A 15,432-nucleotide genomic window follows, 5' to 3' on the forward strand; every position below is an offset into this window, starting at 1 on the left:
TAAACCTCATCTCTTCGTTTATAAAAATCCCCCTAATACTATTCAAACATTGTCATCGTTGCCTTCCTTTATTAAAAACAGTGTTTAGGGGAAACATAAACACAGCACTGGGAGAATGTTGATGCTGTTTCTCCAGGAACTCGTATTGAAGTCTTTGTAAGACTGTAACCTCTCCCCTTTCTGGACCTAGGGTGTCTGATCTGCAGAGCTCCTGTTTGCTGCCTGCATGTGGGGAAGCCAGTTGCTGTTCTGTCTTTGAGTCTCAGCGTAGCTGCTTCATGCCTGCTATGCACTGTGAAGAAGCAGGGTAACCGGCAGCCGCAGAAGGCCACCTCCTCCTCAGACCCCATGCCTCTCCGAGCGCTCTGCTCGCTGATCTTAGAATGCTCCTCGTTTCTGGAATCCACCTTTATTGTTTCTCCAGTCAGAATATCTCCACTTGTCCTTCTCCATATCACTTTGAGTGAGATTCAGAGAGCCTTATGGTTGCTAATGAATCAATTCCACAACGTTCCCAGAACAGCCTTTTGATCAAAGAGATTACTACTGACATAAAAAGAGCGCTGCCAGCCAGATCTCTTGTGCACTTTCTCAGGTAGTAGGCCACCCCATCTTAACCCTGCCTTGCCTTTTGCCTTGCAGTATAGCCTGTTTGCTCCAATGGTGGTGTGTATCATCCAAGAATGTCGTGGACTTCAACTAATGCCAGAACTGCTCTTCCGAAGTTTGAAGGACAGGCTGGGGAACCTCTTGTGAACCCATGAGATAGGTAGATGAGTGCGCCTCACACTCTTAGAAATGAGCACTTTGTCATCTGTCTTCAGCCCATGTGTCCGATTGCACTTCCAGTGAGTGGCAAGGAGGGTCTCCTCTTACCTTGGGTCCCTTCCTCGCTCCCCCTCTCGCTCCTCTCCTTTTTAGGCCCCAGTTGTTTGGATTGATATCAATCTTTTGTTTCTGATTACATTTTTTCGAAAAGTCGGTTGGAACGTTGAGAATTCTGTCTCTTCGATGGAGCATCCCTAGTCCCTCTCACTTGCTGATCCACTGAGTGTAAGCACCTGGAGGCCAAGAATTTTCTTGGTATAGACTCATTCATTTCTAAGGTTTCAGCCAAAGTCATTAGTCAGCTTCTGGTCATGAATGTCTGGCTTCTTGTGGGGTACTTCACAGGTTGTCTAGACTTCATGTAGGCCTAACATGTTTAGGATGGTGTCTCAATGAATGTGACTCAAAGGACAAAGGATTTATTCTCAAAATTTAAGTTGTAGATTCAGTTGTGGTGGGAAAGCAGTGTTGGAGGCCCCTGGTGACATTGCATCTGCAGTCAAGAAGTAGAAATCAGGGAATGCATGCCACTGCTGGGTACCATCTCCATCTTATACAGTCCAGAATCCCCTACTGCCTCATTCGGGCTTGCTATGTAACAGCAGACTACAACTAGATACACTCTTTTAGGGCAATGGAGGGTCCTGAAAAGGTTTGGGAGTGATTAAAATCAAGCTGAAGGTTTCTGGGTTAACCTGAGTGTGGTCACCAGAGGTGAGGGGTATATTTGGAGGAAACCACTGATCTTGTACATATTAGATTCAAATGACTCTGAGACCTGAACTCACACAACTGACAGACTCAGACATCTCCAGACAGGGTTTTCTTGGTAGATAATGAGTGGAGAAAAAAAAAAGCAACTTCTATCTGTGACGATTAGGGTTAGTTTTCAGCTTGACAGAATTTAGACTAGCCTTGGAGATGAGAAGCTGTGCATGCCTGTGGGGTGTTACCTTGATACATTAACTGATGGGAGAATGCCCATCTTAAATTTAGGGGAAACACTCCCTGAGTGGGGCCTTCTGGAGAACGCAGGAGATGGAGAATGGGAAAAGCAGGCATTCATTGAACAGCTGCAGGCTGTTTCTTGTTGTGATATGATGTAACCAACTACTTCAAATTCCCAAAGCCTTGATCATGCCACCATGATGGACTGTCGCCCTGGACTTGTAAACCAGAATAAACTTTCTCTTTTGAGTTACTTTAGTCAGAGTGTTTTGTCACAACAGTAAGTAACTAAGACAGAAATTAGCACCAGGAGCAGGTTTGTGTCTGTGATAAATCCAACAGTGGAGTAGTGATGTAGAAGCCCGGGGAATGGTTTTGTAGCTAAAATGTGGAGGAGTTTGGTGCCTCGTGCTAGAAAAGTCCTAGTGTACTGAAAGCCAAGCTTAATGGGTCATTCTGGTGAGTGTTTAGGAGACAAGAGTGCTTCGGGGACACAGGCAGTGACGGTCAGCTCATGAGGTTTCAGATGGCAGAAGAACACGTATGAGGAACTGGGCTATGGGTAATCTGAGTTCATTCTGTCTGCGTCCCGACTCTAACGGAATTTAAAGGTATTGAATTCATTTGCTTGAGAGAATCTCCAGACAGGGTAGATGCTTCGGATCAATGCTGAGAAAGAAGGGGCAATGCTAAGGAGATCAGAACCACTGAAGAGTGACCTCCATGCTATGGGAAAGCAGGAAAGATTTCCTGAAGATGAAACCCTACACATCAAAGGTTCCGACATGTGAAAAGAAACTTGTTGAAATCAGAGAGCTTGAACTTGGGCATTTGGTGTTTGAATCACACAAGATCAGTGGTTTCCTCCAAATATACCCCTCACCTCAGGTGACCACACTCAGGTTAACACGGAAACCTTCAGCTTGCTTTTAATCACTCCCAGACCTTTTCAGGACCCTCCATTGCCCTAAAAGAGTGTATCTATTTGTAGCATCTGTTGTTACACAGCAAGCCCAATGAGGTAGCATAAAAGAAAACCCGTATATTTGCAGAGTCTGAGAGTCAGGAATGGAAAGGGTATAGTCAGGTATGTTGTGTTTCTTCTCTGTGCCTGCACTTCTGCTGAGAACACTCGGTGGCCAAGGTAAATTGCATCTGGAGGCTGGCTCCCTCCCTCCCTCGATCTCTTCCTCCCTAGCTCTCTCCCTCACCACTCTCTCACTCATTCCACTCACTCGCTCTCTCTTTGGCAGGTCACCGTGGCTGGTAACTGGGACCTCAGCTTTTTTGTGTGGTGGTTTACTCTTCCTTCTCCCATAGGAGTTCTGAGGGTGGCATTCCTGAGGGAAGCATGCTGGGATCTAGCTTCAGAAGTAAGAGATTCATTTCACAGTGGCCATAGCCTGGCTGGATTTCACAGGAATATCTCAGTGGAAGAAATAGCAAAGTCATATGGGTGGGATTTTTTTTATTTTAATGAAGTCATCTTTAGGAAATTCTGTCAACCACAGTGTCCAGACTAATTTGAGAGCTCTGGTACAATCTGGTTCATCTTCCTTTTAGCTGCAACAGCAGAGCACCTGTGTGCCAGAAATCACGTTGGCACTTCATAGGCATTCTTATCCAATATGACAGTTCTAAGACCAGATCAGAGTGGAGTTGGTGAGGTCAAACAGTTCCCCAAGGTCAACTAAATATCTGGGTAGATGGCTTTGAACTTGAACCTTTGACTTTTCTACATCTGTACAATGGGGGGAGGGCGCATGACAATTATAAGAATTTACTAACAATACATTCTGTTTAGACTCTGACTTCTCACTGTTAGTGGAACTATTTGGGGTTAGAGTCTGTGCCTTGATGGCCCTAATAAGCCAGGTTCAGCTACCAACTCTCCCACGCAAATTATTAACCCATCAATAATGTCTGGGCTCTGGTTTCTCCTGCAAGGTGGCCTCACAGATTGTCAGAATGTGTGAGATCTCCTTCATGTAGTAGAGGGAGAAGGACAAGAAGACAGTTGACTCCTCTAGCTGGCACCAGGCTTCAGCCTCCTCCCAGCTTGAGATTCCTGGGGGAAATTCCAATTTCTTGAGGAAATTTCAATTTCTAGAGGAACTTTAACAGTTTGATAGCCAGGGGAGCAACACCAGTATCTACAGACTGTCCTCGTTCCTTCCAGGCCAGTTACACTGCTTATCCGTTTGTAATCCAGAGGGTTCACATCCAATGGGAAACAGACTCTTGCTGGCTGATGGATCAAGACAGTTTAGTCTGTGGACTTCCCCGGGGCCCCAGTGGGCAAGAAGAGCCCCCGGAATGGTCTTAGTGTCAGTCTGTCTCCTTGTCTGCCCCTGCAGATCTCATCCAGGGTGCTTGTGAGTTGTTGGGTGGGGGTGGGAAGACATCTCCCACTGTGAGCTCCTGGTCTGTCCCCTCCTACCTGGCTGTTAATGCTTTTAGGACTCTTGATCCCAGCTTGTATTTGTTTGACCTTATCTCCTTGCAGCCTTGCTTTCTCGGTGTGCTTGGCTTCTCAATGACTTGGGACTTTCCTGAGTTTGCCCACACTGAACTTGCTGCCACTTGGTTGGGATTGCCAAGCTTGCTTATGCTATTTTCTCTGCAGGATAAATGCCCTTTGCTCTTCTCTCTCCTGGATGCCTGTGCTTCCTTCAGGGTTAAGCTTAATTCCTACACACCTCTTCTCCTCTGAGCCCTGTACGTTGCCCTCAAATGGTTTCACCTTATTATCTATGCAATTCTTTTGTCTTGTGATGTGGAACTCTCACCAGTCTGGAGGCTCCAGCGGGGAAGAAGCTGGATGTCATGCTTCCTGTAACCCTTAGTACCTCTTTATAACTGAGGGTCAGGGATGCATCCTTCCGAGGGGTGTGTATGGATGCCAGTGCCTGTCTAGGGTGGAAGGAAGGTACAGAGATGTTGGTATGAGACCATGTAGATTCTTAGGCTGAACACTGATGACGATGAACTTTGTCATCATGTATGAACTGAAGGAATTGCTGTTGTAGAACACAAAACCGTCTTCATCAGAACAGCTGTGCAAGTGACCCCCCTCCCAGATCAGGATTGGCTCTTGTTGATGCTTCTTCCTAGCAGGGACGTGGAGAGGACCTGAGAGTCTACCTTCTGCCATCCTGTAGTGCCTCCCATCCACTGGTATGCAGTTCTGCCCTGATTGCTGGAGCCCTGGCGGTCTCGGGAGGTCCTGGAACATATAGTCTGTGGAAGTTAACTGCAGGGATGACTCCTCTGTGAAGCTCTGGGAAAGTCTCCGTGCTAGCATGAGACTTTTCAGTGGTGTGGATGTCTTGGGGTCACCCTCATGTGTGCTCTGTAAGTAGGCTCACTGGGCTGATTGGTTCCTCAAGTTGGCTTCAGCAGAATGGTGCCTTGGTCTTGTTGGTGCTCAATAATGAAGGCTTTTGTTTCCATCCCCCCAGGGAGAGAGTTTTTACAACAGTTACCCTAAGAGTTTTTACAATCTTATACTCCAGGAAGATGACTTTTTCTAAGACTTTTGGCTATAGGCTGCCATGTAAGCAAGCAGTAAATTCTGAGTATTGAAGAGGTAACTTTGGGCTGGGCCTTCAGCTCAGCGACAGGCCCTTTGCCCAGATGCACAGTCTTGAGTTCCCTTGCCAGCAATGCAGTACCAGCAATGCATGTCACTCTGTGGGGTGTGAGTGAGGAGCTTGCATTGCCCTCAGTGCCACTGGGAAAACTTCATAGCAAAAGTCTGATATCTCTGAATTGGTTATAAATCGCATTTCTATTTGGGAAGTTACCCCTAATTAATTTCCCTCTTTTTTCTAACTTTTTAAATTTAAATTAGAAACAGTCTTATTTAACATATCCCAGTTCTCTCTCCCTCCCATCCTCCCATGTCCCCTCACCAATCCCTTTCCATCCCCCTCTTTTCCCCAGGGAGGGTGAAGACTTCCATGGGGGATCATCAAAGTCTGTCACATCACTTGGGGCAGGGCCTAGGCCCTCTCCCATGTGTCTAGGCTGAGAGAGTATCCCTCTATGGGGAGTGGGCTCTCAAAGTCCATTCATACACTAGGGATAAATACTGTTCCACTGCCAGAAGCCCCATAGGCTGCCCATGCCTCCTAAAGCGGTACATACGTAGGAAATTTCAAGGAAAAAAAATAGTTTTCAAAAATAAGCAATTTTTATTTTGTCTGTCCACAGTCTGCTCATCTGTTTTAAAAATAGATTCTTTGGGGTTTTTTAAAATGTGAGTTTAAACCCCCACCTTGGTTTTGGTGCTAGGAGACTGATTTAAGTCCTTGATCATGATGAAACTATGTCCCCATCATCATAAGTAGGTTTCTATTTATTCAAGTCATGTAACATTAGTTCTGGAAGCTGATTTTAAAAAAGAATCAACATGTTGTATATTACCTTCCATTGCTGTAACAAGTACCTGAGGTGGCTAATTTTATAGGCACAAAAGGGTTATTTAACACACAATTTGAGTTGAGCCTGTAGCAGCTGGCTTCTGGTGAGCACATGGGCGCGTGTGAATAGTCTTGAAGGGAGTTGCACCAGTGAGCATGTGATGATGTTTTGAACAAGGAGTGTAAGAGCTGCCAAAGGAGTCACAAGGAAATGTCTCATGTCCCCGGTGACCCAAGAACCTCTGGCTTTGCCTCCTTCCCACGTGTTCCCTCCATAAGGTGTGTGCCCCTGCCTCCCGCCCTGTGGACCAGACTTTAGTCCTAAGGGACCCTCAGGAACCCCCAAGCCACAACACCTGCTCGGACGCCAGAGATGGCCATTGACTGGAATCTCCTTGCATCATTCAAAATGTGCTTCTTGCTTGTTCTTTCATTTGTTGTCTTAATTACAGACTGTTCTCAAATTTGCTCTATAGCCAAGGCTAGCCTTGGACTTGGGATATTTCTACTACCTCAGGTTCCAGAGAGCTGGGATTACAGGTGTTTGCCCCTCCTCCCCTCCCTCCTGAAAAAGTAACTTTCTGGGTCGCCTTTCGTTGGAGATAAATAGCCATTAAAATTTTCTCCTTCCTGGTCTTCCTTCTGGAGCACACCACAGATGCGTCCTAGGTTTTTGTTGGTCTTTCTCCAGAGCACTTCCTTGTGTGGCAAAGAGAAACTAGGAGCGCTAACTGCAGGGGCAGAGTGTGGGCATGGAGGAGAGCCTCCTCAGCATGCCCATGCCACAGTGAAGGTGCCCTGCCGGCATTCAGCACCAGCCTTCCCTGGGTGCTTTGCCTTTACTGGAGTGTGTTATGCCATGAAGATACTACACCGGCACGGGCATTTAAAGATGGTTTGTTTTTAGCAAGAAAACACTACCTAAAAATGAGCTGGGAAAAGATAAGGAATTGGATTGAGCAAACAACTGTAAGCTGTGTCCTAGTATTTATGAAATAGGAGGCTGGTGTTTCACTCCCTGGAGAGTAAAACTGCCAGCCTAATTTTGCTTTGTTCTCTGTGGCACCCCGATGTATAGGTGTTTAGCTTTTTGATTGTGACATGATGTCATCTGCAAGCATGCTGAGTCACATTCATAGCTATCCTGGGTTGCATGCAGCCCACAGGTTGAACAACTGGCTTCTGATAGATACTTAGCAGGTGTTTGTTACATGATCTGGCAACACTTACAGTCAAAACTTAAAGATCATCCTATTCTGCAAGTCCGTCACAGTGCTATTAGCCTTGGGTCAGAATATCTAGTACAGGTATTCTGATTGTTCAGGACCCCAACCAGTGTGGGTGAGATGAAACCTCTGACCAATGTTCTGATTGGCCTGGGGAGGCACCTGTGAGGGGAAGTGTGTGGTTTGGTTTGCACAGCTTTCCGGCTGCCTTGGGATTTAGAACTCCAGAGAGAATTTAACATTAATATCTTCATCGTGCTTATAATGATGAAGAGTGTGAGCATAGTTTCTTGGGGGGGATTAATGATGTTGGCTCATTGTTTATAATGTGGAATGGAAGAGCATGGCTTGTTTACAGACAAGCCACAGTCAACAACAAAACGGAGTGGACCAGGAGAAGGCAGAAGATGCTTTGCATCTGCTGGTCGCGGAACACTGCTGTGGTCCTACCTTCTCGGGCAGAAGAAGAAAAATGAGGAGGATGCTGGTAGCAGAGGAGGCCACACAGGGTAGATCTGGTACGACTAAGAGAAATCAGTGGGTGTGGTGCTGGAGAGGACATGGTTCCTGGTGACTGGGCGAGCGTGTTCAGGTGCCACATGAAGCAGGTCTCATACACTCAGATTAGAACTTGGGTCCTTTGTGTTATGTATCTGAACTCACTGCTGTATGTAAATATTTGTATCATGGTTATCTTAATTACAGACGTTAAGTCAGGGCACATATAGAAGTAGTTAATCACTTTTCTAGAAATGGGCTTTATTAAGTGGAAACTTCATCACACATGACAGTACACACTTGTCATCCCAGCACAAAGTTAGTTCAAGGCCAGCCTGAGCTACATTCCAAAACCCTGTCTCAGAACACCCCACCACCACACAACAGAACATCGTCACAGCAGGATGAAAGGGACCAAATGGAATGCTTGCTTGCTTGCTTTTTACTTGGTTTTGTTTTTGTTTTTCTGTTTCAACCTTGGAAAGCAGAAGCAACTGTGGGATGCACAGACACAGTCTTTTTATCAAATGTCTCACGCCCCTGAATTTACTGTCTCCTTCGCAGGCATTGCCCCCTTACCCTTCTCTGGGAGCTCTCTGGAATTCCTCCCACCTACACTTTGGGGGGATTCTCAAACTTGACCTTACCCCATGAGACATGGCACAGCCTGGCAAAACTAAGCAGGTGATTTTCCACATGTCCCACCCCTGGGGAAGTTTCTGGAATAACCCTTCCAGGAGGAGAGGGCTGGGTGAAAATCTACAGTGAGTCTGAGGTTGAAGGAAAAGGTACACGCTCCTTCCTAAGCCATTTTACAATTCACCGATGACGTTTTTGCTGCTCGCCATGTGTGAACATGTGTGCTGGAGGGGAAAATGTAATTGTTGTAGGCACAGGGTGTGTGTGTACCTACTCCATTTTTAACAGCTGTGTGTCCCTGTATGTTACAGCCGTGCTCTCGCTTATCATCTGCTGCTTAGTGTGCAAAAGCTATCCTTGTGAAATAGCTTTGAGCTCATGAGTAAGGTGCTTTCAATGGGCCGTACTCTTGGTTCGCAGTGAGAGTCAATGTTTATATTTGGAAATAAACTTTTTTTTCTTTAGAAGTACTCTGTTTTCTTAAATTCTGATGGCTTTTCTACAGATGGGGGTCTGGTGGTGTCTTCTGTAGGGAACCAGTGCAGCCACCATAACCTTGCCTCTTCATTAAGAACTATGGCTGAAGAGCGTGAGAAACCGGGTTTCACAGCATGGAGACAGAAAAGTAGCTCTTGATTCTCGCTTTTCTCTCCATCCTGCCACAAGATGGGAGGTTCTGTGTCCTAGCCCATACTAGCCATTAAGACAACACTTTCATACTTTAAAATGTACGCTGCAGGGCTGGAGAGATGGCTCAGAGGTGAAGAGCACTGACTGCTCTTCCAGGGGTCCTGTGTCCAGTTCTCAGCAACCACATGGTGGCTCACAACCATCTGCAATTCAGTCTGGTGCCCTCATCTGGCCTGTAGGCAGAATACTGTATATGTAATAAATAAATAAATCTTAAAAAAAAAAGTATGTGGCAGCTCACACGTGTGATCATGGCACCAGCCAACCTAGGGTACCTAGTAACTTTGAGGAGTTCCAGCCAGTGAAAGTCTCTAGGCTGCTGCCATCTGGGGGAACAGCACCCGAGGTTGTCCCCTGGCATCTGTAGGCACTTTAGGAGGAAATGAGCTCCTCGCTTTACTGGTCTTTCTTTTTGTATTCTGTACTTCTCTGTTCCTCCTCCTCTCTTGGCTTAAATGGCACCATTTTCCTTTGAGGCTTTTGCCCAAGTTGAAGCCATAGGGAAGCATGTGACTGCGTAAACCACTGTTTGGAGATACTGGCACCAGAAAGAAGGGAGAAGGAATGGGGACCACATCCCTTCTCCAGCATCCTCCCAAATGAGTGTGGATGGAATCAGGGTTCAGTGGAAGTGGTACCTCTGTACACTGATGTGTCTTCCCAGGGTTTTATATGGTCTCGCTCAGCAGGTAGGAAGAGAAAGACCATGCTGCCTTCCTTCCCAGACTGGTTTTGAACTTATGGCCCTCCTGCTTCATGAGTGTTAGTATAAGAAACCTAGATCACCATCCCTACTTATTTCTTTCTATGTCATTTTAATGTTTACATTAAGAAAACAAGAGCAGGGTGGAACAGGCATTTAGTTCCAGCAGTAGGGAGGCTGAGTTTGAAGCCAGCCTGGTCTAGAGAGAGAGAGAGAGAGAGAGAGAGGGAGGGAGGGAGGGAGGGAGGGAGGGAGGGAGGGAGAGAGGGGAGAGAGAGGGAGAGAGAGAGACAGACCAAGACCCTGTTTTGAGAAACCAAACCAAATCAAACAGAAGATACCTAAATCATTTAGCATCTTCAAACTATCAGGATGTCTTAAGAAAGACCTCTAAATTAAAAAATAATAAGTGAGAGGTTTAAATGCTCATGGTAAGGAGAGTGGCTGGATGAGATAAATGCCGGGACATTCATGAAAACAGATGTGGAAACTTGCTAAGATAGGAAGATGGACAGCGTGTTACTATCCCGTGAAAACGCAAGTGGGGACTGCAGAGAACATGCAGGTGCTTCTGTGAGACCCGAGTGTGTTTCCCTGAAACTGAGGACACACAGTAGCAAGTGGGTGAGAACCTCCGTTTGGTGAGGGTTGGGAGGCGGGAGATTCTTAGGAGGTTCTAATTTTGAATTATGAATAAATTACCTTTCAGAAATAAATTTTTCGATGAAATTTGGCATGACACAAAATCTGATTGTTTGAGCCCATAGTATTTGTGACCTTACCATTGCATTTGAGCCTAGGGATGGATACCTTGCAAGCAGGTATGTATGTTTTGAGAGAATGGTTGCGGAAAAATTGTGTGGTCTACTGACTGACTACTTTCGTAGGAAATTGGAAGTGTAAATCTGTATTTAAATTGTAGTTTCTTCAGCTTGTTACAGTTTCTGGACTTTTTTTTCCTCCCAAGGTAATTGGAAACCTTGAAACACAGAGCCTTCCGTCCACTGTGGGAATGTTCTGTGGATGGTTTGATAGATGCAGTTGGACGGTGAACTTGATTTATGATCGTTATGTTTGATTTTATTATTTGCTGAAGTTGAATGTATGGAGAAAATGTTCTAGACTGGTCTTATCTTTACAGGAGCAGAAAAATTCAGATCCGGAACATCCCGCCTCACCTGCAGTGGGAGGTAAGTAAGCTGGACACGTCTGTAGCTTGCCTTCCTCTTACACTAAACTAGTTCAGCCTCACCTGCAGTGGGAGGTAAGCCAGGCATCCAGGCGCCTCTTAGCTTGACTTCCTCTTACACTAGGAATTCGAGGCCTTGAGACTTGTCCCCAAAACTCTGGGTCCTGTTCTTCTTTTACAGTTTCAGGACACACAATGTGAGTTAGAGGTTATGTTTGTCCCTCTCTAACAAAGTGCACTCTGGACCTTCACCATCTTCTCTCCCTTGGGTGCCACAGGCCCCAGCATACCAGCCAGGAGACAGTGTGCAACGTTGTGTGCTTCCTATCATACGATCTAATGAAAGATTTTTGTCATTTTACATTCCAATTGGCTGAGGCACTGGGAAACCTATGGAAACAGAAAGTTCTTTGTAGAGTAGATGTTTGTTTGTTTGTTTTGAGTTAGTTGCTGTGAGTAACCATTAAAGATATATCTTCAGAGCACTAAAAGGTCTAAGATTGTTATTTTAAAATAAAATACAATAGGTTTGGAGAAGTGGCCCCATGGTTAAAAACAAACAACCCTAGCTCCCAAACCAGTCTTAAAGAAAACTGTTTTCTCTTTGTCTTTAAAAAGGAAAGAAGAGGGAGGAGACTGGAGAGCTGGCCCAGTGATTAAGCCTGCACTGCCTTTGCAGGGGACCCAAGTTCAATTTCAGTAGTCATATTGAGTGGTTTACCCATAACCCCGGATCCAGTACTTCTGGTCTCTGGGTGCTCGCGCACACGCACACACACGCGCGTGCGCACACACACACACACACACAGTAGTATGTGCCTTTAGTTCTAGTGCTTAGGAAACTGAGGCAGGCAGATCTCTTGAGTTTGAGGCTAGCCTGGTCTACATAGGGATTTCCAGGGCAGCCAAGCCCTGTCTCAAAAATAAATCTTTAAAAAGAACAAACTTTTTAAAAAGATGTATTATTTTTTATGTGTGTGTCTGTGTGGGTCTGTGTACACCACATGTGTTCAGTGTACATGCGGTCAGAAGTCATTGGATCACCTAGAAATGGAGTTACAGATGGTTGTGAGCTGCTATGTGAGTTCTGGGAAGGAACTCAGATCCTCTGCGAAGAACAGTACACACCTTTTACTGTCATCTCTCTGTCCCCAAGGACAAATTCTTTACTATGGAAAATTAGAAGAATACACAGTCTTATTACTTGAATAAACAAGGAGGTCCCTGGAGGAAAGCCAAAGGAAGATCTGTTAAATCCCCTACAGAAAATTGGATTTGTCTTCCACTCTGCTTTTCAGTTCAACAGCATGGTTTGAGTCATGGGGTTTCATCCTGTGTATGGTGTCATCCTACTGAATAGGTTGTTGGGAACCATTTGGGGAGAAAAATAGTCCTGAATACTCCGATTTGTTGAGTTCTTATGGAAGACCTGAAATGCCAACTTATTTACATTATTCGTATGTCCTAGTTTTAGTGTGTATCGGTTGCAGAGGGAAATCAGTGTCTTCTTTATGATTTTTTTCCTCTTCCTTTACAGGTATTGGATGGACTGTTGGCGGAGTGTGGGACAGTGGAGAACGTGGAACAAGGTAATGAGTGAGAAAGTTAAACACACGAGTGAGGAAGTTTAGCTCACTGGACTTTGGAGAGGACATTGTCGGTTATTTCTTACAGGTTGGGGCAGTAAATCCCAGTGCCTTTGACACTTGCTTCTTCTAGTGTCTGTCTGTAACCCTGCCTGCCAGAGGCATCTGTCTGTCTGCCTCTCTGTATCTATATAGTTCAGTTGTTCAAGGACTGTTTTTTCAGAGTCTTCTTGTGTGTGTAGCCCTGTTTCACCTGGAACTCCCTCTGTAGACCAGGCTGGCCTTGAACTCAACAGAGGCCTATCTGCCTCTGCCTCCAAATGCTGGGACTAGAGGTGTGGCCACCCCAGCAAGCATTCAGGCTTCTTAACACTGCAGTGAGCGTTAAGTGCTGGACAAGCACAGTTGGGGCAGGGCAAGTTTAATTCATCTGAGAACAGTTGAGTTTACAGCACTGTTACTTAACTAACTCCACCACACTAGGAGGTGAGGACACAACCTAAGGTTTGTTTACTATGAGGTAGCATTTCCCCACCAAGACTGGAGGTTCACCACAAACCTGCGGAGACTCGGGGTGGAGGGAGTGGCTCATGGTTGAATCAAGAATGTCTGGGTGGTTCTGTGTGCCCACCGTCACAGGGACAGCACTGCATATGCCCAGGAAATACTCCCTTCTCTTCTGCTGCTCACTTTTATTGGCTAGCGCCTGAAGCACTGGTTTTTTAGGGGAACCAAAAAGGCCCCCAAAACTGATGTCCTAGGTAGCTCTGTAGGAGTCCAGAAAGGTAGATTCCCAAGACCCTGGCAATGAAGACACCAAAGTATGGTAAAGGTGATTTTTACATTGGCCCTGACCATCCCCTGCTTGAGAACCCTTGGAGCAGTCGCTCGGCCTCACCAACTGAACCGCACTAATTCCATCTCCACTTGTGTAAAATGAGCATAATTTGTATCCTTCCTGTAGCATTAAGTGGGCACATCACTCAGTGAGAATCTGGTGATGTATTTTGTAGACACTTGTAAGGGATCACAAAGTCCTCAGGAAATGATCATATAACATCCAGTGTCTCACAGATGATCCAGTGTGTCAGTGTAATTAGCCCAATTGTTTTGAAGCAGCAGTTATTGGGGTGTGCTCCCTCCACGATTATTAAGAACATGGCTCTTTCTCACGTGTGCATGCCCATGCTCAGAGACGAAAGGAAAGCACTCAGAAGAAAACACGCTTTCCATGAATTCATTTCTCAGTTGTCACTTACCGTTGAAAGGAAGACATTCTGATGGCAAGATGGCTTACAGGTGCGAACTTGAAAAAAAATTTAAAAAACAAAGTGCTGATCTGGGTGTGGTGGCACCAATTCAGGATGGTGCCCCCTGAGAGGAAGGGCAACCCACAGCCCCTGGAGACTGCCCACTTCCGGTGCCTCAAGGCATAGGGAAAGCTACTGAGCTGTTCTTTTGTCCTGTTTCATGGGTAATTTTATCCGGCAGAGCCCGTCAGTAGAGTCTTAGGAACATGGCTTCAATGAGCAATGAAATAAATGATTTAAATGGAGCTCAGCTCACTCCAGAATCAAGGATTTTCAGAAGACAAACGTCTTTGAAGAACAGAGGCGGTTAGTGAGAAGTGAGAGCAAATTCTAAAGATCCGTCTGCATAGAGGATGCCTCTCCTGGGTATCTGCAGCTTTCCCCGTCAGTCTAGAAGGCTGCAGACTGGAACCCTTTGACATGGCACTGACACTGGGTGAGGACGGTGATATACCACACAGGCCCTGTTTGGTGCTGCGAGGGTATCTGTAAGAACCGTGAGGACAGGCCAGGACAGAGGCCGGGACTGGGATTGGTGGTGGTGATGTACAGATCATTGTGCTGATACTTACTGCTGGCCGCACCTCCCGCCTGTCCACAACGTCCCCTGCCAAGTCTGAAGCTGCTTACTAGGCAAAATGTCTTTTTGTCCTAGAGTCTTGAACATTTAGGGGATGCCAAATTCCTTTGAGAATCTCAGAGTCATATTTCTTTACAGTTTAATGATGTCACAAGTGGGATGGATGGTTCTAGGACTCCTAAAGTTTAGGAATGAATATTGTTTCTTTGAAAGGGAGCTTTGTTGTGACTTTCTAAAATAATTTTTAGTGTTATTAACTTTAAATTCCCCAACATAATATTTTGAAGAGAGTCATTCTTGTTTTTTTTGTGTAAACATACTTTTCATTTAGATTTTCTGGGTTAAAGCAAGCATCATCAATGAAACCCTACGAATGAATAGTGTGTGTGTGTGTGTGTGTGTGTGTGTGTGTGTGTGTGTGTGTGTGGCTGTCTGTGTGCTTACCTGTGTCTGTTTAGAGGTAGGGCCTTGCTGTGCAGCCCATGCTTCCTATCCTGACTGCCTCAGTCTCCCATTGTTAGGATAAATGGATGGGTGGATGAACGGGGACACACACACACACATACACACACACACACACACACACACACACACACACGGTTTACTTTTCTTACTATCTTGTATATATATGGAGGACATTGTAACTAGAGGGCTCAAGCCCAGCCATTTCTGGGAGTCAAAGTCCACAGCTTTCTCTTTAGCTCTCGAAAGCTGCAGATAGGAAACCTTGTTAACATTCTGTATGTCTTAAATTAACAATTAAAATTAATAATAAATAGGTCTAGAAGTTTGAAAATATGAAGCACAAAGA

At 45.5% G+C, this 15,432-nt stretch overlaps 1 protein-coding gene across 3 annotated transcripts in view; it reads left to right on the forward strand.

Moving 5' to 3' along the window:
• Igf2bp2 (insulin like growth factor 2 mRNA binding protein 2) overlaps positions 1–15,432 on the forward strand; it is a 112,878-nt gene that overhangs the window by 65,676 nt on the left and 31,770 nt on the right. For all 3 annotated transcript variants that reach the window (XM_005071623.4, XM_005071624.4, XM_021228112.2), the window contains exons 3-4: positions 11,098–11,146; positions 12,683–12,734. In XM_005071623.4, the coding sequence (XP_005071680.1) occupies positions 11,098–11,146; positions 12,683–12,734 (101 nt within the window). The remainder of the gene's footprint in view (positions 1–11,097; positions 11,147–12,682; positions 12,735–15,432) is intronic.

This window comes from Mesocricetus auratus, unplaced genomic scaffold (assembly GCF_017639785.1).
Source record: "Mesocricetus auratus isolate SY011 unplaced genomic scaffold, BCM_Maur_2.0 Super-Scaffold_100008, whole genome shotgun sequence".
Classification (NCBI taxonomy): Eukaryota; Metazoa; Chordata; class Mammalia; order Rodentia; family Cricetidae; genus Mesocricetus; species Mesocricetus auratus.